The following is a 22,385-nucleotide window of genomic DNA, read 5'->3' on the forward strand; positions in this document are numbered from 1 at the left end:
TGAACAAGGATTCTGCCACCCCTACTCTGAATGCTGAAAAGTGGAGGCTGAGCCTGGGGTTCCCCGCCCAGAGGCAAAATTCTGAAAAGAATAGGCCGAAGTTTCCTCTTTGGCCTGACACCCTAGTGACCTGCTTCCTTCCTACTGGTCCCTGATACTTCCATGTTCCTCCTCTGGTCCAAACAACCCCAGGGCTCCCATCTTACCCAGAGTAAGGGCCAAAGACCTCAGCAGCCATGAGACTCTGCAAGGTGGACCCTGTTCTTTCTCTGACCTCATCATCACTCTCCTTCACTCTGCTCTGGTTTCATTGGCCACCTTGCTACTCTGTCTTCCCAGCTCAAATCTTGCAGGTGTTGATAATTCTGCCAGGAACACCCTTCCTGAAGAAGTGTATGTCCTCCCTTCCTTCAACGTTCTGCTCAAACATTATCCCCTCAGCGAGGCCAAGCTTACCACCACCTCTGGTGAGCCCTTTCCCTGTCTTTCTGACCTTTATTTCTGCCATGGAACTTATTATTTATCTACCTGTCCTCAGACTGGATTGTACTCTCAATGAATGCATGTGAGTAAGTGCTCAATCTGCATCTGCACAGGGAGGGGAGCCTCAGTGGTGCTCAGTTTGTCCACCATATGATGCCACTCTTAACACACACACACACACACACACACACATACACACACACACACAAACACACACACATACTTACACAGACCAGGCTGGCCCAAAATGTCTACACCATGCAAGATCTCGAGCTGACAGCTCACAAGATGCAAACATGGCTGCAAAGGGGTGCCAGGCTGAGCAATGGTGGGGGGTGACAAGAGAAGGGCAAATCTCACACACACATACACACACACAAAAAAAATCATAGCCTTATTTATTCATATATACTCATGCATTACACAAAACAGACTCACAAAAACAGTTCACACCGATTCACATGCAATGTCTGAAATGCACTTGGACATCTGCAGACAGATGCACATATATTCTCATACTCACACACTGCAGCCCAAACTCCACACATATGCACACCACACACACACATACACACACACACACACACACACACACAGCCATGTGTGCACCCATGCACACTCAGTCCAGACCTGCAGATGCCATCCTTAGCACCACCACTATAAATGTTCCCCACCTCTACAGGGACCTCAGAGGTGACTAGGTATAAATCCAGAGGCTGGACTAATCTCCACCATGGCCCAAGGGACAGTAAATGGGCAGCAGGGCAGCAGAAGTCTGTTTGCCATTCTCCTGTGTAAGGTGGTTAAGATGATGGGACCCTGCCTGCCAAAGGAGCAGTCCACAGACCTGAGACCCCCAAGAAGTGGCCTCTGTCTCCTGGTGGTGGTTGCTCTGGGGACTGCGAATGTGTGGGTGCAGGAGGGAGTCTTTTTGTCCCCAAACTGAACCTCTCCTTTGCTGAACACTGGGCCATCTTTGGCAGGCCCACTCAACATGGACCTCCCCAAACAGGCCTACCTATCTCCAGGAGCTTGTCTCTCCTTTAAGGCCCCCTCACTGAGACCCACACAACTGTTCCTGCACAACAGGGGTTCCCAACTAGACACCTCAAGGTATGCCCCCAACCTGGAGGATCTTCACTCTGCATCCACCCCTGCACACAGCTTAAAGACACCACAGGTACCCCATATCTCCAGCCCCAGAACCCTAAACTCATGGGTCACCCCTCCAGCCCTCCAGAGGAAGATGCTCATCCTCGGTGAGCCTGCCTACAATGTGGCAGCTCCTGTCACCAGGGAGCACCCCTCCAAGAACCATTGCCCCCCACCAAGTTGGCTGTGCCTTCTCAGATGTGCGTCCTGCACCTACCTTCTTCCTCAAGGTCAGCAGCAGCTTCAATACTCTGCAGCAGCTTCTGCCTTATGCCAGGTCTTCATCTCTAGGGGACAAGCCCATGGGCATGGGTGACTACATGGTAGGAGCATCCAGGGCTGTCCACTCCCCAGCCCACCTGGACCTTCCTTACCTGAGGGAGCAGCAGCCATGGCTCCCACAGCGTCCTCTGAACAGAAAGGGATGGGGGACCGTTGGGAATATGTGCCTGGTAAGGGCAGTGTGTTTGGTGTGCTACAACTCAGGTGGGCATGGGTAGAGCCAGGGACTGCAAAGTTCTGAACTCAGAGCCAGGTGCCTCCCAATACCCTTGGATCATTCACTAGGAGGGCACCATCACCTAAGATCAGCTTGGAAAGTGTTGGAAAATTTTCCTGGAGACAAAAGCCTTCCTCAGGATCTGAGGATCTCCTCACCTGATCCACGCTGCCCTCACAGGGACTCATACCAGCATCACAGAGCAATGGTGCAGTAGCTTAACCACAAGAGGCCTCTGCTTCCTGCAGTGTCACTTCAGCGCCCTCTACTGAGGAAGCCGACATCATGCACTGTGTAAATGGGAAATGGTGTAAAAGCCAGGCTATGGTGGAGGAGCAAACACTGAAGGAAGGAAGGAAATAAAATCAGAGCCAATATTAATGAACTTGACAACACACATAACAACACTAAGGACCAATGAAACACTTGTTTCTTTAAAAAGATAAACAAGATTGATAAGCCCCCATGCTAACATAACCAAGAGAAAAGGAGAGAAAAGCCAAGTTTATAAAATTAGAGATTAAAAAGGTGAAATCACCATAGATATGAGAGAAATCCAGCAGATCATTAGAGACTATTTTGAAAACTTGTACTCCAATACATTGGAAAACCTAAAAGAAATGAATACATTTCTAGATAAATAGGATCTACCAAAACTGAATCCAGAGCAAAAGAAAACCCAAACATACCAATGACTTGTAATGCGATGGAAGGCTTTTCATTACTGTCTCTAACAAAGAAAAACTCAGGGCTGGATGGACTCCCAGCTGAGGTCTACCAAAAATCTTTGAAGAAGTAGTGATGCCAAAACTCCTCAAATTACTCCATTAAATACAAAGGGATGGAACACATTCCAAATTTATAAAGCCAGCATCGCACACATACCCAAACCAGATAAGGACACATCAAGGAAAAAAACCTACACATCAACATCCCCAAAGAACTTAGATGCACAAATATTGGATGTACGTTTTCTCTGATATGCAAAAAATAAAGAACAAAAAGGAAAATAAAAATGTGGGAAAGATCAGTAGAGAAAAGGGACCAAGGGGTAGGGGTAGGGGAGCTGAGCCATACTGCATCAGTAAAAATATGGGGAAAATGATAAAGATTTCCAGGAAATCTTGATACTAACACCAACAACTGAGACAACCAGTCATTAAGGGAATGGAACAGCTCTCAAAAACTGAGAGGTATCACATTTCACATAAAACCACTGTTTGCTTGTTCTGGGGGGTGGGGAGAGAGGGGACTTGTCAATTAGCCTACCCTTTAATATAGAAAAAATGCCACAAGATATTTGTTTGATGACATCGGAGGAAGCCCTAAAAGGAACACCAACATAAGTCTTCACAGTTGTCAGCCTTCTGAGGCAGGCAACATGGCTCTCAGTAAATTAAGTGTCCTGGTAGAAATGTGAAGTGATCCAAATCAAGCTAAATGAGAGCTGGAATCTTAGAGGTGATGACCCAGCCAAGAGCTGCTCCTGGATACTACATTCCCCCACCCCCACTTTTGGTAGTAGTTATGACTGTTTAATTTTCCCTCATGAAATTTATAAAATAGGTGCAGAATAACCATTTTAGTGTATTCTATTGTGATTAAGTTTTTGTTCACACAGAAAACACTCTACTACCATCCCAATTCCAGAAAGTGGGAAGATGTACTCAGGGGGTATTCTTCCTCTGTCAAAGCAGAATGACACCAATGCCTCAAGAATATTTTACACCCTTGAATTAATTTTTCCCTAGGTTCAAAAAAAAAGTGAGTTTTCTTTTCTTGTTCTTCCTGGCCCAGGTGTTCTGATGCCAGGCCTGCACTCTCTTTTAAGATGTTCATGATGGTGATTGGCCCAAGACTCACAAACTGCACAAAGGATCAAAAAGAAGAGGCCACCTCAGAAAGGGCAAATTGTGGGCAGTTGGGCCTCTAGTGGATGTGACAGATGATGCAGACCCTTCAAGACCAAGGAAGTGGGTGACAGGTGGCAGCTCATACAGCAAGTGTGTCTTCCCTTTACACTTATAGTTGGGGCACTAGATCAGGGGCCAGCATCCCTTCAACTCAAGAAATATTTTGAATAGGCCAGAAAATGGGATGCTTTATTTTGCAAGAATGCATCTATAGGCCAAGGCACATGGTCTCCTTTGGAGTGATGGTGCATTCCACATCTTTGGGGAGCCCAATCTACTCGGTGGAGAGTCCCACAAAAGTCATGTAGTGTATCAATATATGAGGTGGATTTCTCACCCATTCAGCTTCTCCTGCCAGTAGCCATCTGGCTACATTACCTACTCCATTGCCTTTGTCTGGAGTGGTGTCGAATTCTTCTCTTTCTAGAAGAGACATATTTTCTCTTCTCAGCCTTGATTTTTAACATCTCAGGATTCTCCTGGTTAGAAGGGGGAAGGAGGCATTTTCGGTTGAGCATGGCAGCATTCTCCCCTGATCTGAGCCAGGTAGGAAACTGCTGCCAGGTACTTTGAATGGCTGCCTGAATTTTCCAAGTTAGTCAGTGTCCAGCAGAGGGAGCTCTCTGAAGTCCCAGCCATCTACCTGATGATGGAGATCAGAAACTGAGAGCCCAATCTGTAACCAGGTGGAAAGGAATCTGACCTGGATTGAGGGAGGGATAGAAAAGGTCAAGAGGAACAGTAATTGAACACATGAAAGCTTGATATGTTCCATCTGGGGCTTGTCTCCTGAACAGACATGTGAGATTTGTAGAGGGGTTGTCAGTTAACCAGGGACTGTGGATTCCCAGGATGAGCAGGACAATCATCTTCTGGTGGTGTCCTTCCTCTTCAGATGTGGTGAATGAGGGTTAGAAATGTGTGAGTGAGTGGTTAGGAGAAATTCATGAGGGCTTGTCCACTTATCCATGAGTTGCACTTCTGATCTCTGGCTTTTCTGTGTCTTAAATAGGATTGAGTCTCCTGCCTAGAATGTATGAGAAGGGTCCTGAGGAGAGGGTGTTGTCCTAGAAGAAGGAAATTCCTTCATGGAGGTCAGAATTAGTTTCAGCAGCTGTAAAGAATATTGAGTGCTGTCTTCATATTTCAAGGTGGAGAATGTATTCTTCTTAGTGAGGTCTGAAAGGGACTCCCCTGTATGATCTCATAAGGGTTCAACTGCAGCCCCATTCTGGGGACAGACAGGATGTGGAGCTGGGCGGTAGGTAATATCATTTCCCATATCAATCTAGTTTCCTGACATAATTAGTCTTCAGTTATTTTGTGACACACACCATGGAATTGACTGCGTTCTTTGCCTTGTTCATCCATTGAAGGAATTTCACAGACACAAATAGTGAAAGGGTGAAGGCAAAGAGTCAGATTTTACAAAAACAATATAAAGAAAGCAGAACTCCTGCATGGGTGGGGTCTCAAGAGAGGGTTGCCAATGAGTGGCAATTGTCTCAGATTTTATAAGGATCTAAGGGTTAAGAAAATAAGCCCCAAGCCCACTCTTGGTAAGGCATTCAGGGACAATGTGCTCCACATGTGCCATTTCTTCCACTCATGTTAAGGTCACTGTGTTGAAGTTTATCCATTTTTAACAGATGTCTCACCCTTTGTTTGAAGCTCAGCCTTGCATCTGTGGTCTTTGTATTCTGTTCCACTGTCATCTTTCTGTTAGGAGAAAGCTGACCTTAGTGAGTGCAAGTCTCCTATCTGCCTACCCAGCTCTTTCCCTACCTCCATTTTAGGGTGTGAGTCATATTTTGTGTGTTTCATGTTGATTAAGTCTTCAGGCATCACACAGTCTCCAAAGAACTCCTCAAGATTTACTCAACTGGTGAATTACTTTGGAGACAAAAGTGAGAACATAATTACATTGAAAGGAGTCACCTATACTCTCCCTGGGGAAGCTGTCTCCCAATAGTCACCCTCAAGGTACTTCTGAGCCCTTTCCCATTCAAATTTCTACCAGTCTTGGACATGTAGGTGAAGGTCATTGCCAATATTCAAAACAATATGGCCCTCAAATTGGGCCCACTATTTTTGGCAGCTCTTTCATTTTCAGTGTCTTTTGGGCATAGAATTGGCATCTGAGTCACCTCTTTTTTCTGTCATAAGCATTCCAATTCCTCAGAGGAGTAGTCTGGATAATTGCATACACATGTCTGTTCCAAAATGAGATTTTAAGGGACAAAACCAATGTCCACCAGTGCTCAAGAAAACCTCTTCTGGTGGTAGAAAATTCCCTACCAACTGCAGGAGGAAGTAGAAAGGCATGACCCACAGACCCTTCTGTCTACATCACACCACAGGAACACCAGAGGCTCCCCATCTCTTGACAGAGAACTCCACTCCTTCACACTGTGGAACTCAATGCCCAGGGTCAGTCCTCACTGTTCACAGCTAGAGATGCAACAGGGAATAGAGGCAATGGAGTGCATCTGGAGTGAAACTCAACACCACACACCAAACCATCCCTAGCTGACTGCACCAGGAGAAGGCAGGTGATAAGAATGGATCCAAAACAAGCGTGAGACACAACTGGGCATGGCAGTGCCTGCCTTTAATCCCAGAAGATGGTAGGCTGAGTTAGGAGGATTGAAATTTCAAAGCCAGCCTCTGTAACACAGTGATGCCCTATTCAAATTAGTGATAGCTTCTCTCAAATGAAAATGATAAATAGGGCTGAAGATGTGGCTGGCTCAGGGCTTAAGCTCTTCTGTGTTCCATCCTAGATTAAAAATAAATAAATAGATAGATAGATAGATAGATAGATAGATAGATAGATAGATAGATAGCAGAGACACATCCATCTCATCAGCAGGGCAAATTTAGCACAGATATAAGAAATTTCACAATACAAGGAAACCTGACACCTCCTACATTCTATAATTTTCTTGGCACTGATGCCAAATATTTGAACTTGCCAAACAAACTATGCAAAACATTAATCTTTTAAAAATTTCAATGGAATCTGAGAGAATTCAGCTGAAAGATTGAAGGGGTTTAAGGCAGAACATGAACCCAGAGAGAGAATGTTTGAAAAAGAACCAGACTTAAACAATGAGTCACAATGGCCCCCAGAAGGAACTTTGATTTGAAACCCTCATTGAATTGGACAATTTTTGTTGCTGGACAGGAAAGTGGGCAAAAACATTCAGGATTTTTGAGATATGATCCTGTCCTTCCCTCTACTCTCTGCTCTGTCCTTCTCTCTGTTCTATCATTCTCCTGCTCCAGTCTTCCTTGCTAGGAAAATACCAAACTCCTTCCCATTGTTCTTCAACCTCTCTTTCCACATCCTCAGAACCACCCCAGCTGCTCTCAGGCCTACCTTACCTGTCTTCCCCCTCCCAATACACACCAATCTGCTCCTGCCACCCCTCTTACCCCTCCACCCCTCCTCCTGCCACCACAGCTCCTCCTCCCTGGCTCCATACAACTCCCTCTTCTCCTGCAGCCAAGGCTCCCCTGCCCACCTCTTCTACTGACATAACCTTTCCCCTGCCCCTCCATCCCTCTCACACCCCTCCTTCCTCCTCTCCTGAAGCCATGATTGCCTCCACCCACTCACCCCTCTTTTCTCCTGTCAGTGCCCATTCCCAGTCCCAACAGACCCTCTTACCAGATAACCCAAAGTTCCTTTGTCCCTTCAGGGAAGTGGCTCATGCTGAAGGGATTGTCCAAGTATATGTCCCATTCTCACTTAAAGATCTTTCCCAGATTGAAAAGCACCTTGTGTCCTTCTCTGCTGACATTTCTACTTATATTTAAAAATACCAATACCTCTCCCAGACTTATGATCTTATCTGGCATGACATCTCTGTTGTTCTGTCCTCCATCCTTACCCCCATGAGTGAGCCCGCATCTAGCAGGCTCAATCAACCTATGATATCAGAAAAAAGCTCAAACAAGCTGAGGAGGGCCCTCAGAACCCTATCCAATATCTGTTGAAAATGGCCTTTAAAGTTTATAATGTCCAGGAGGAGTCAGCTGAACTAGCTAGGTAGGCTCAATTACAGAAAAAGGTAACACTTCAAACCCAGGCCTTACCAGAGCCCTGAGGCCTACAGCTCAAGCAAGAGCTCCATGGAGGTTCCATCATTCCTCTACACCAGGTACTTGCTTCAAATGTGGATGCAAAGGTCACTGAAATCACCAATGCCCAAAGGCACACCCTCCTTCCAGTCCATGCCCTATCTGTAAGCAGACAGAACATTTGAAGAGTGACTGCCCCATGGTTGGCCCTTCCTTGGTGCCTCTACATTGGAGTATGACCAGCTAGGTGGTATCTTCTCTTAAACTATTGGGGTTCACAGAAGACTGAAGAAGCCCAGACTTGAGGACCCCCATTACACTCACGGAGCCCAGGATAACAGTTCAGGTAGTGGTTAAGTCCACAAACATCCTAGTGGACACAGGGGCTACCTATTCGGTCTTGCCTGCCCACTCTGGGCCTCTGTTTTCTTCCAAGGTCTCAGTTATGGAGACTGAAGGCAAACCCTCCTCCCCAAAATGAACTGCTCAGCTGACCTGTGCCCTGAAGGGACACCCATTCACAAACTCTTTTCTAGTCATTCCATCCTGTCCGATTCCTCTCCTAGGCAGAGATGTTCTCAAATTACTAGGAGCCACGGTCCAAAATACATCCAGGAAATACTACCACTCATGTCCTTCTACGTCTAATCTTTACCCTCTCTAATAACCAGACAGTATCTACTGTGCCATCGTCCCCTGATCTAGTCGATCTCCAGGACTGGGACTTCTTCAAGCCGGTCATAGCCTCCCACCACAAGCCAGTACATATTTAGCTGAAACTGCAAACTAAACTTCCTTTATGTCCCCATTTCCCATCTCCAAAACCTATAGGGAGCAATTTAAACCCATTATAGACTGCTTACTTGCCCAGGGACCCCACTTTCCTACTGATTCCCCCTGCAACACTCCCATATTGCCAGGATGCAAACCCTCAGGAGCCTATCACTTAGTCCAGAATCTCCACCTAATGAATGAGACAGTTATTCCCATCCACCTGGTGGTTCCAAACCCTGACACTCTTCTTTCTCATGTCTCCCCTTTGAGCACTCACTTTATTGTCCTGGATCTTAAAGATGCCTTCTTTATAGTGTCCCTCCATCCTGACTCTTATTAGCTCTATGCCTTCACATGGGAAGACCCTACATCCTTTAGGTCTCATCAGCTGACATGGACAGTCCTACCCCAAGGCTTCAGGGGCAGTCCCTATCTCTTTGGGCAAGGCTTGGCATGGGATCTAACTGCTTGTGACTTAGGGGGCAGCACACTCTTACAATATGTGAATGACCTTCTATGCGGTTCATCATTCAAGGCTTGTGAACTCACACTGCTCAGATCCTCAATTTCCTGGGGTCCCTGGACTACTGGGCCTCTCCAGGCAAAGCCCAGCTTACTACCTCTTCAGTTAACTATTTAGGCACACTTCTCACTTCAACCTCTAAAAGCCTGACATCAGACAGAATTCAAGCTCTCCATGACCTACAACCACCCATAACAGTGGACTACATCCTCTCCTTCCTGGGTCTGGCAGACTTTTTCAGGCATTTGCACTTCTTACCAACCCCTTATACAAAGCCACTAAGGAGACCCCTCATTGGACCCTCACCTCCCCTAAGCTAGTAGCCAATTCCTTTTACAAGCTCAGGGATGCTCTTACATATTCTTGCACTCTCTTTCTTCCTAACCCTAAACACCCTTTCCACCTTGTTATGGATGAAAGATAGGGTATCACCACTGGCCTCCTCGCTCAGCCAACTGCACCCTCCTATAAGCCGATGGGATACCTCTTCAAGCAGCTTCATTCTATGGTTCATGATGACTACCGAGAAATGTTATAAAATGTTATGTTCTCCTGAGAAGTCAACTTAAATATATTTCTAAAAGACAACAAAGAGAGCCTAACTTATTTAAAGTTTAAAAATGTTTTGCCTCTTTCCCTTAACAGGGAATTAAAAGCTCTCTTACCTTGTCTATTTCATGTTTCATATATAATGATTAATTACATTCACTAATTAATATTAACTTAAAAATTATGTATAATTTTTTATAAAATAATATTCAAGTAAAAAATTAAGACTAGTTTCAAAATCAAAACATCTTGCCTAAGATTGAACAAGGGGCCACCATACCTAAGTTAAATTTTTTTTATCTCATTCCAAGTTAAGACAATTATTCAAGTTTATTTAAAATTAAATTCAGAAGATAGGCTTTTGTTATAAAGATTACTATATTTCTAAAGTAAACAAAAACACTATATATAAATAAGTAAATGTATCAAATTATAAAAATTATATTCCTTAATTTATAACTATTATAAAATTAAATCTTTTACTCTTATTAGTTTTATATTGTATTATCCTTACAAGTTTTAAAACTATTATCTCGTAAAGCCTTATGCAAGTACAAATTTTAATGTAACAACTGAAGGTAATTTATAATAATAAGGTGATTTCTTATAAGACAAACAAGTTGTAATACTGTATTTTAGTATCTATACTGGCCCCAGTTTATACTTTTATTGCTTAGCCCATTAGTAGAGACAAAGGGAAATCATAAGACTCGTAAAACAAACAAAACAACAAAAATCTAGGCCTCCTTTTGCTGTGGTGCCCTCTTTAGCTCAACAGCATGGACTTTAACAATCCTCCCTTGCATCACAGGTCACTCTTGCTAATTTTTCTGGCCAAATAAAAATATGTATTGTCACTTCTTGCTGTTTAAATACTTGTACAGTGCTGGGCCATTCTCTAAAGCTAATGGTGCTCCAGCTAATATCAACTTTTTTCTACAATTTTAAAAATAAAAAAGGGGGAAACAAAATCCCATATAACCCCAATAAATCTCACAATTATTTTGAAAAGTTTCAAAATTGTGATATTAAAAGTCTCACTCCTGATGAGTGACACATGGAGCACTAGAATAAACCAGATTTAGTAAGAACATAGGGTAAAGGCTATGCCTCTATATTTCCAGAAAACCCAACCTGTCATTGAGGAGACAACTGAAGGACCTGGCCTTTCAAGCTGAGCAGATAGTTCAACAACAAGGAGGTAATAATTCTCAACCACAATGGCTATGCTGGTTCTGTTGAGTTGCCAGGTGAGTGGAATCTATGGAAAAATTTATTGGACCTGTTTCCCAGATCTACATTTAGTACATCCAGCAATGTGGATGAAGAATCCATCCCACTATCTACTAATGATATTCATATAATGGGAGGTTTTAAAGATGAATGCATGTGCCTGGATTTAATTACATTGGCTACAGTGGGAATCCACCTATATTTTAGTCCCATGATAAACATGGTGGCTGTTTTAAAAGTAACTTTTAAGGTAAAGACAGCATACTGGCCTCTGGGACTTAAGGTCAAATGGCTGGACAGTTATTAAAAAGGGAGTTGCCCATAAAAAGCCAGCCATTTCTATGGAAAATCCACCAATATCTTACTGCCCTAATTATTCTGCAATAGAATTTGGCACCTGTCCTAAATGAATAGAGTGTGTTAATGTCTTGCCAGTGCAACATAATGCCTCTAGAAATGTGGATATATTTGGATGGATCTCCAAGAATTGATAAAAGCCACATCAGGATGCTATGACCCCTGGAGGTCCATATTCTAACTTCAGCAAGGGTGGTATTCCAAAAGATCTCTGACATTTAGTTGCTGCCTCAGATTTTCTCAATTATACTCATGGCTCCATGACTGACTTTATAGACAAGAATTGCAAAGAGGACTCCTGTTATGGCCTAGGAGCCTGTGTTCAATCTCCTTAGGCTTTAATTACTGGAATTGTAAGAGTGAGGAGAAAAGGTGATAAATATCATGGAACTTTTTAAGAAATGTAATCTAATGAAGCTCATTGCCTCAATAATTTGGCTCAAAACACTTCCAAAGCTGTTACAATTGGGAGAATATTGAAGTAAAGATTGAGACTAAATTAATGGCTTGAAAATTCATATAGGAGATAAACTTTCCACACTCAAATTTGAAGAAAGGCTTAGATGCCATGCTGGCTATAAGCATATCTGTCATTACTGCAGACAAATATTATGCTTCCCAACACGGTAGGGAAAACGTCAAAAATTATCTAATGGGGTTTGGCATAGCAATAATAATAGTTGGACCTTATGAGCCTTAGCTCACAGCACTAGGGTCAAACACAACCACCCAGAGATGGGAATAACATGCCGAGTCTCAAACAATTTGTTTTCCCCACTCTTATCCTGTTTTTTTCTGATCTGCACAGAATCCCTTTGGTGTGTTTCATTATCAATGAAACATTTCTATTATTTTCTCTTTGTTAGCATCAGACCCATCAGTTCTCTTCCACTTGTCAAGCCCCCGCTTCCAATATTGTCCTGCATCTTTTGTGTTTAGTTCTTAATATTACTATCCTGGCCTTTATTTTAAGCCAACCCACACTTCAATGGTGACCTCCTCCCTCCCCATGCAGATGACTAGCAGGATTGGTGTATTTCAAGCACTGAAAGAACAGAGGTGCCAACCTAGATTACTGCAACCAGGAACATAGTGCCTTCAGAACTGGAAGAGAATTAAAGACCTTCCAAGATGAGAAGAACCTAACAGAATTCATGGCCATTAAACAAGCTGGACAGATACTTAAAGGAATCCTACACACAGAAGAGGAAGAAAGATGAACACCACTGGGAGTGTTCAGGAAGTGCCTCTAGGAGAATAGATACACAGTTGAGAAATGAGAGAGTCATATGTTATCAATTTAGAAAACCCTGAAACATCTGAGCATTCCATGTTTCCTTCTTCACCAAAAAGACAAGCATAAAAAAGAATTAAAGAAACAAAGAAAGCTAATGAAAAGATAAGAAACATACTGTATTTTTCAGAATAATCTTGAGTACACTGGTCTTTAGTCTTCAATTTAAAGATAGAAGGGTAGATTGGATTTTTTTAAAATCTACTTCCCACAAGAAACTCCACTCCCCTGCAAAGGTGAGCAAGACTGAAAATGGAAAGATGGAAAATAATTTTCCAAGCAAGTGGAGTCTGGAGGCAGGGAGAAGTCACTATGCTTATATATGACAAACACACTGAAGCCAAAGCCAGGCAGAAGAGACAAACAAGGTCACTCTATGTTCATTAAGGGAAACAGCAAGAAGATATCCTAATGTCACCAATACATATAAATGCACCGATGTTGGAGCACCCAATTTTATCAAACACTACTAGACAAAGAAGAAGCCATAGGCTCCAGCAAAACAAAATTGGGGGACTTCAGAGCCCATCTCTCAGTGAGGTAGATCTTACAGATGAACAATCAACAAGGGAATGTTAGAGTTAAATGGCACTATGGGACAAGTGGACTTAATAGACATCAACAGAATGGGGAATACAACAGCTATGAGGTACACATTCCACTCACCAGCACAAGGAACATTCCCCAAGGTATGTTATGTATTAGGCCATAAAGCAAGGTTTTAAAATATTTTTTAAAATCTTATTCTTTTTAATCACCATAAAAATGAAAGCAAAAATCAAGAGCAGAAGAACCTACAGAAACCTCACAAACACTTGAAGATTATGTCTCATACCACAAAACAAGTGAAAAATCCCTAGAGTCAGAAGAATATGGAAAGACAACATATCAGAACTTGTGGGATCCAGAAACAGCACTATGAAAAGAAAAGACTAGAGAAACCTGTACCTAAAAGACAAAAGAGAGAGACCTCAAGTAAATTGCCTGGTGATGGCTCAGGAAAACAAAAAAAAACAAATCTATAATAAGGAGAAGGAAAGAAATAATCAAGATTAGGGCCAAAAATTTGCAATAGCAAATAGAGGATCACCACCAAAGTTCAAGGGAACAAAGAGTAGTTCTTTGAAAACATAAAACAAAGTTGGCAAAACTTTAGCTAAATTAACAAAAGAAAAAGAGATTAGACCTAAACCCATACAATGAAACTTGAAAAGGGAGGTCTTACAGCAGATACAAAGGAAATTCACAGGATCATTAGGGAGGACTTTGAACAACTACATACAAATATGTTGAAAAATCTAGGAGAAACAGACAAAATTAGGGACCCAAAATGAACCAAGAAAATATAAACATTCAGATAATAGGAGGGACAAGTAAGGAGACTGCAGTAGGGTCTTATGACAGAGATAAGCTCAGGTCCCAATGGAGTCAATGCAGAATTTGGACAGATTTCAGAAGAAGCAATAACACCAGGATCATGTTACCCAAAGTATTCCATAGCCTAGACGTGGAAGGAACTTGTCTAAACTCAGCTTCCAAGTTCACTGTGTTCCTGATTTAAAACCAGACCAGGCCAGAACCACAACAACTGTGAGCAGAACAATGTGAGGGGGACATCCCTGCCCAGGAATGGAACCAGGTATTGTGGGGGATGGAGACAGTGGTGAGTGCAGTGCAGGTCTCCTAAGTGGCTTCCAGGGACCACAGGAGTGCCTGCTCCTGGGGCTTTTCTGCTGCTCCTGTAACAGGCACAGTCTAATTAGATTTCTGTTGGACTGGGGAGTATTGGGGTGTCAGCCTGGTGAAAGATGAGAAACTCCACTGGCTTACTGAAGAGATTACTCTTGTCTGCAGTTTGTGAGCTAAAATTATGACAGCATGAGACAAAGATGCTCCAAAAGGGTTCCATCATTTTCAGGGTCATCATGGTTAGAAAGTTAAGATTCTTTGTGTTTAGCAGACCAGAAGAGGATAGGAAGTATAGGTTGAGACAGAGCAAGTAGCTGACCTTGGGATTGCTCCCATGGGCTGTTGTCTTTGGGGGTATGGCCCTGCTTCACTGGGGTGGATGCCCTAGCCAAATTGAGTGCCCTCACAAGTCTTCAAGGGCTACAGCATGCCAGACTCACCATCCTATGGTGGAGGTGATAGGATGCCCAGTGGCCCCATGGAGTGGAGGCAGGGCCAGCTGAGGCCCAGCTGAGGGCAGTGGAGGACTGTTGGGATCTAGGCAGTGTCAGTCCTTAAAGAAGTTAGCATCATCCTATCTGGGTAGGGGGGCTGAAGGTGTTAAAGCCCAAGTGTGTTCTTAGCGCTTTCTCACGCTTCTTGTTTCTCCACGTGGGCTGATGACCATGGCTCCAAAAGCAGAGATCAGATCTGGGAGCCAGTCTGGGCTCCCAGGGCTCAGAGATGGATTATGGGTGGACGTCAAAGTAGAGGTTGATTTTGAGGATGTGGTGCTGGTTCCCCCAGGAGAGCTTAAGCCTTTCTGTGTGGGCAGGCTTTGGGGGATGGCAGTAACTGTGGCCACACCAGAGGTTTCTTTCCTTGGTGTGTGCCTTGCTTTCTGTCCCTTGGTCCCCATGGTGGTTCTCTGGCTAGGGGCACTGGAGGTGTTGTGTTCTAACTGTGCCCCATGTTGCTGCCTGTTGCTTGGGGTACCTCCTCTATTGGAGGAGATACACAAGGCCTCAAAAGCTATAATGAGTTCTGGGAGCATGTCATGGCTCCCAGATTCTCTCGATGTCATTGGGACCAAAGGGTAACTAGAGGTATCCTTACTGGCTGTACTGCTTGTCCCGCAAGGTGAGCTTAGGTGTTTCTGGGTGGGCAGGCTTTGAGGGATGGCAGTCAGGGTAGGAACATGAGTGTTTCCTTGCCCCTTTGTTCCCTTTTCTGTGTGTTTCCCCAGTGCCACGGTGGTACTCTGGCTAGGGGCACTGGAGGTGTTCTGTGCCCCATGTTGCTGCCTGTTGCTTGGGGTACCTCCTCTTTGGGAGGAGATACACAAGGCCCCCAAAGCTGTAATGAGTTCAGGGAGCAAGTCTTGGCTCCCTGATCCTCTTGATGTCATTGGGACCAAAGAGAAACTAGAGATACCCTTTGTAGTGCTTGTCTCCTGAGGTGAGTTTTGGTGTTTCTGGGTGAGCAGGCTTTGAGGGATGGCACTCAGGGTAGAAATTCTACTGTTTTCTTGCCCCTTTTTACCCTCTTTTGTGTTTTTTTGGGGTGCCATGGTGGTATTCTGGCTAGGGGCACTGGAGGTTTTCCATTCCAACCTTGCCCCATGTTGCTGCCTGTTGCTTGGGGATTCTCCTCTTTGGGAGGAGCTACACCAGGCCCCAAAGGCTGACATCATTTCAGGGAGCAAGTCTGGGCTCTCGGATCTCCTTGATGTCACAGGGGCCATAGGGAGAATAGAGATAACCTTTTCTGTGGTAGTACTTGTCCCCTGAAGTGAGCTTAGGTGTTTCTGGGTGGTCAGGCTTTGAGGAATGCCACTCGGGGTAGGAACTCCACTCTTTCCTTGCCCTTTTTTACCCTTTATTGTGTGTTTTCTGGGTGCCATGGTGGTGCTCTGGCTAGGGGCACTGGAGAGGTTCTGTTCCAAACTTGCCCCATGTTGCTGCCTGGTGCTTGGGGTTTCTCCTTTTGGGGAGGAGCTACACCAGGCCCCAAAGGCTGACATGAGTTCAGGAAGCAAGTCTGGGCTCTCTGATCTCCTTGATGTCCCAGGGACTGAAGGGCAACTAGAGATACCCTTTTCAGTGGGAGTGCTTGTCCCCTGAGGTAAGCTTTGATGTTTCTGGGTGGGCAGGCTTTGAGGAATGGCACTCGGGGTAGGAACTCCACTCTTTCCTTGCCCTTTTTTACCCTTTTTTGTGTGTTTTCTGGGTGCCATGGTGGTGCTCTGGCTAGGGGCACTGGAGGTGTTCTGTTCCAACATCGCTCCTTGTTGCTGCCTGTTGCTTGGGGTTTCTCCTCTTTGGGAGGAGCTACACCAGGCCCCCAAAGGCTGACATGAGTTCAGGAAGCAAGTCTGGGCTCTCTGATCTCCTTGATGTCCCAGGGACTGAAGGGCAACTAGAGATACCCTTTTCAGTGGGAGTGCTTGTCCCCTGAGGTAAGCTTTGATGTTTCTGGGTGGGCAAGCTTTGAGGAATGGCACTTGGGGTAGGAACTCCACTCTTTCCTTGCCCTTTTTTTACCCTCTTTTGTGTGTTTTCTGGGTGCCATGGTGGTGCTCTGGCTAGGGGCAGTGTAGGTGTCATTTCCCAAACTTGCCCCACGGTGCTCTCTAGTTTTGGGGGTTTCTCTACTTTCTGAGCTTGATATTTCCTTGCGTGATGTCTGACCCAAGGACAAGTCTCTCCTCCCAGCTGCCTTTGAGGTCACTGAATGTGTCTGGGTGCTGCCACGAGGACCCACAGTGCAGTTTCTATGTTTGTCAGACCCAAGGGTTGAGTAGTTTAGGCTGCCCAAGGTTGTTGGGCCCACAGTCAAGGGTGGCATCGGAGCTGCCACTGGACCTGGAGCTCCCACGTGTCCAAGCTGATGATAGCTGACAAAGCTAAGGGCTCCAGGCTTCATCCCACCAGGAACCCCAGAATTTGGTGGGACAGTGGCTCCAGGGGTGAGAGGCTGCTTACCCTGTGGAATGTGTCCTTGCACCCTTCGAGCTGGAGAGCTGGAGCTTGCTACAGGTGAAGGCCTGTGAGTACAGTAGGGCTTTGGGCCCTGGTGAGAGCGCCGGAAGCTCCTACCCAAGGTGGAGGGAGGCCCCAGATGTGGGGGCTGTGAAGGCATAGTGGTGTTGAAGGGTGTGACCCCAAAGGGGGCCACTGGCTGTGCAGCCAAGCCTGCCAATGTGCTGAGAGAGGGCCTGGGAGGAAGGGCCAAAGCAGCAATTGGCAGGCTGGGGGAGAGCGGTCCTGTAAGATTGGTGATGGGAGGATGGCTCTGGGAAGAGACAGCAGAGCTGACCCACACTGGGGTGTGGGCCACCATGGTTGTGCTGCTGGGGGGATGGGGAAAGGTCTGGCTGAGGCCCACTGATGGCAGAGGCCTGGCCCCTCCCAGTGGAGAGGGGACCCCCCCATGGGCTTGTGGGGCCATGGCACAGCTGTTCCCAATGGCCTGGGTCTCACCCATCAGAAGACGGTTGATGCGCTGCAGAGCTTTCTTCTTCTCCCTGTCTAGGTCCTCAGCAGTCACTGGACAGGCCAGTAACAGAGGTGGTGGCAGCTTCAGAGGTTCCCCTCGGCGGCATTGCAGGAGAGGAAACTTGCGTTTCCGTGGCCTACTGGTGTCTCCCGTGGGTGAGGACTTCTTCTTGGGCAATGGGTGTCCCGCCCTGCCTTCTGCCACCTTCTCACCCTGGGCCTTCTTTGGGGGAATCCCTGGGGATGAATAACTTCCCAGGGGCAGCTCCCCATTGGATGGGTCTGGAGCCCTCCTCTTCAGGGCTCAGAGACCTCGCCTGGAGCTGTAGGAGCTGCTGATGGGGTTTCTTTTGGGGCAGGAGCTCATGCAGATGGCCCGGGAGCTCTCAGCTCTGTCTTGGGAGCTCTGGGTGCAGAGGTTTCTCCACAGAGGCCCAGGCCTGGGCACAAAGGCAGGCACACAGCTATGGGCCCCCAGGGGCCTAAAAGCAGATGCTCTTCCAGTGACCTGAGGGCGCCCCCTCTGATGTTCTCTATCTACAGGGTGCTCTGCTTGCTCAGCCACCACTTGGCCACTGTCTCCAGGGGCTGTGATCACAGTCCTCCCTGGGCAGGGTTCTTGGGGTGCTGGAAGCTGGCAAGGAGCCACTTCCTGCCCCTGCACCCTACAAGGCTGCTGTCTGAGTCTGCGGCCTGGGATGCAGGAATTCATGAAAGCTGCAGTTGACAGCAGCGTCCTCCTCAGGAGACCTGGCATGCGGAGGGAGGAGGCAATATCCAAGTCTCCGAGAAAAGATTGAAGGGTCCGCAGGACCCTGGAAAAGCACCGAGCAGGCACTTTTCGCAACCGCTGAAGAGCAGTTGCAGGATGGCGGCAAGATGACCTGCGAGTGGTGCCACCAGCCCAGGAAGCCCTTAGTGGCCAACCAGTATAGGGAAGTCGGCGCAGCCCATAACCGGGCTTCTTGTGGGACCCTTCTGGCAGGTCTCTGCCCCTCAGCGCCGGGGGCAGGGGTGAGGGACAACACTTGCTGTGGGAAGTCTCCATGGCAGTCTTAGCGAAGGCGCTAGTGGGTAATTCTAGCGTCCATCACAGAAGGCCTTCTTCGGCTGCTCACGCAGCTTCAGGCGAAATGGCTGTCAGACCTGAGGAAGGAATGAGTGGAGAACAGCGAGCACGTGAGGAAAACTGTCAATACTGGGCAAGACACAGGCTTGCTCCAGCAACGGACGCGCGCGTGCTAATTCCACGTGCGTGTGCAAAGTCTGCATGCACGTGCAAAGTCCATGTGCTTGCACCAGATGCAGAAGAAATAGGCAAGGGAACTGCGTGCCTGGTGCCTGCGTGGGTCCTGGGGAACTGTTGAGTGCTGACACTGGGATGTGATTCAGATCCCGCTGGTCCACCTCCTGACCCAGTGAGGTTTCCGGATCATCTCGGAAGGGTTGTAGATGCTGGGTTTGAGGGGTGGCAGCTATGGCAAGGCCAGGGATCTCTCCCCTCAGACTGGTGCAACGACCCTGCCCCTCCCCAGACGCAGCCAGGATGGCAGCACAGATGGGCTGAACTACAATGGACGTGGGGGCAGTCAGAGGGCTGAGCAGGCTCTTGCTGTGGGTTGAGGGTAGCTCTTGGGGCGTGGAGCACGTGCAGACTAGGGTGATGAGTGGGTGTTTGGTTGGCAGTACCTGCGCCTCCGGTACAGGGACGGGTCGGTGCCTCTTCAGGAGTGCTCTTCTCAGAAAAGGCGGGAAGTGGCATGGCCCCAATATAAGCGCCCCCCGATACCTCCAAGCTTGGAGCAGGGGGGTAGCCTCCCTGGGCCTCTGAAGGGGAAAGCAATGTCATTAGATAGGCGGTGCACCAGCAGGTGAGCAAGTGGTGGTGGCATCTCCAGGATCTCGCTTGCTGGGGCTGGGCAAGGACACCTTGTCCTCCCTTGAAGGTGTGAGCTAGTGTTTATATCTAGCCTTGCTCTGGTGAGGGTGGGCGGGACTTAGTTTGACAGCCAGGAGCTCTTGCAATGGCAAGAATCCCTCAGCCCATGCCCCTCCCCTGAGCTGTCAGAGTTCTGTCTGCTGTCCTGCCTGGGCCTGGCCAGTCAGAAGGGGAACTGCTGGGGGGCAAGTTTCTTGGCTGAGCAGCATTTGCAGGTGGTGGCAGCTTTGGGATCATGGCCTGTGTGTCTTCCTGCACTTCCTCTGGGAACAGTGGACGGAACAGCTGCTGAGAATGCATTTAAGGCATCCCCCAGAATCTGGCTGAGGGCAGGCTGGGAGGGAATGCTACCCTCTGTGCACAGTCCTTTCTCTTTTGTGGTAACCAGAAAAACCCAGCTGTGTGCTCACAAAATCGAGTTTTATTCATATTTGGGTTGCTTTCTTTGCGTTTTGGTTATCAAGATTATCCAATTTTTTAATTTATTTTTTTAGTTGTCAACAGACCTTTATTCATTTCTGTGCAGTGCTGAGAATTGAACCCAGTGCCTCCCACGTGCTAGGCAAGCACTCTGCAACTGAGCCACAACCCCAGCTCTCCATTTTTTTGACTGTCTTCATTGCTTAGCTGTTCTGGGGACAATACTAGGCCTCCTACTGTTCCTACAGTGTAAGATATGTTACTTTTCACCAGTCCAATCCAACACAGACAACCTACAGACCCAGAGACCCACTCAGCATTCACTCTTTGGAGGTTCCAGTTGTCATGGGTCTTGGCTTTTCCTGGATGGAAGGGCACCCTCCCAGATTTAGCTGTGAGGTTTCAAGCTCAAGCTTCCCATAACCCACTAAGCAGCCCTGCATGCTCCTCCATGCTCAGCTATTAAGAACTGTCCCTCCTCCTCACTGGTGGAGTTCTGGGCTTGCTTCTGAACTGGGCAAAATATCAGTGAGTGGGGACCTGGAGGAGTGAGGTTGGAGGGAGCCTCACCTGGGACTGTTGTCCCAAGTGGGTGCTCCTTGGGCCCCTTCCATTGCTCACAGCCTTTTCTGGGTCCACTGGACCTGCAGTAATAAGTGAAGGCTGCTGGGTGAGGTTGTGGCAGTGCTCATCTCTCCTGGTGGGATAATTCCTGGCATTGCATCCTTCTGAACCCAGTTCAAGGTGCTGCCCAGTAGGCTGCATTGGGAATCAGGGTCCTGGAAGTAATGAATCACCAGATGGGCCAGTGCAGCACAGACCTGCAGTGGGTGACAAAGTTGGAGTTGGTTTGCCAAGACCATGGTCCTGGGGCTCAGTGTATAGGTCCTTCCTCATGCCACACAGCTGAATTGGCACTTATCTTGAACTTTCCTCTGGAGTGGCCAGAACCAGAAGCTCGTTCACTTCCCGAGTGTCATGAAATCATAGTGCTTTTGAGAAAATGGCTTTAAGATGGGTTTATGTCCCCCACCATAGGCCTCCCCACAGGCTTACAGGCTGGGAAATTCTCAGTTTCCTCTTTCAGTCACCATTTCCTGCTGCATAGGGAGGAAAAATGGACACCCTCCTAGATCATGCCTGCCTCTGGAGTCAGGGTACTGACTACATTGATGGACAGGGTGACCAAATGTGGGCCACACCTGAGTGGTCCTGGATTCTGAGGTTGGCCAAACTCTTTATTTTCTACTAACAAAGGTAAACACAGTCTTTATTGCTTGTTTTATTTCTCATTAAATCAGCAATTCATGCTTGGGGTAGATCAGATAGAAAGTACAGATTGCTAGGATTCCTTGGAATGTGGCCTTGGGTTTGAGTCTATGGATAGTGTTGTGTACAAGTGTTGTTCAGTCATTTAAAAGGAATACACATTGTGGTGGTCGCAAACATACACCTATAGGATGAACTTGCAAATATACTAAGCCACATGAAGGCCTCAGTGTGGTTTGTCAAGATCATCCTGATTCACAAGGATCCGTCTTTCCTTCGCCTTAGAGGGAACAGAACCCAAGTCCTGGAAACTGCCTTTAAGACTCCAAATTTGTTTTGGAGAGGGTAAAAAAAAAAAAAAAAAAAAAAAAACACCAATGTTAGAGAGGACTATGATGAGTTTTATTTAAAAATTGATTTCTAAATGTGGAATCAGAATAAAGTAATACATGTATAATATAAGCATATATCATCGTTTCTAAATTATCATGTTAAATTTCATAAATATGTATTAGATCTCCTAAAAAGTTGATATCATCAGGAAAAAACTCAATATTTCCCAGGAAGAGGATAAAATGTTCTATTCCCACACTGAAATTTTTTTCTTAAACTTGGTTTCAGCTTTTATTTTGACACCTGTGTTTGTATACTCATTTTTTTTTAAATCGAGGATTACTTGCATATATCATCTAATCACCTGCTTTTAATTCAATGTAATCATACACACAC

General features: G+C 46.3%; 1 protein-coding gene across 1 annotated transcript; it reads right to left on the reverse strand.

Annotated features, from left to right (window-relative positions):
* Positions 1-15,171: 15,171 nt before the first annotated feature.
* Positions 15,172-16,812, reverse strand: LOC139705098 (uncharacterized). The gene has a single exon (XM_071609309.1). The coding sequence runs from the start codon at positions 16,810-16,812 to the stop codon at positions 15,172-15,174; it is 1,641 nt and encodes a 546-aa protein (XP_071465410.1).
* Between the last annotated feature and the right edge of the window lie 5,573 nt (positions 16,813-22,385).

Source organism: Marmota flaviventris, chromosome 3, assembly GCF_047511675.1.
Source record: "Marmota flaviventris isolate mMarFla1 chromosome 3, mMarFla1.hap1, whole genome shotgun sequence".
Taxonomy (NCBI): Eukaryota; Metazoa; Chordata; class Mammalia; order Rodentia; family Sciuridae; genus Marmota; species Marmota flaviventris.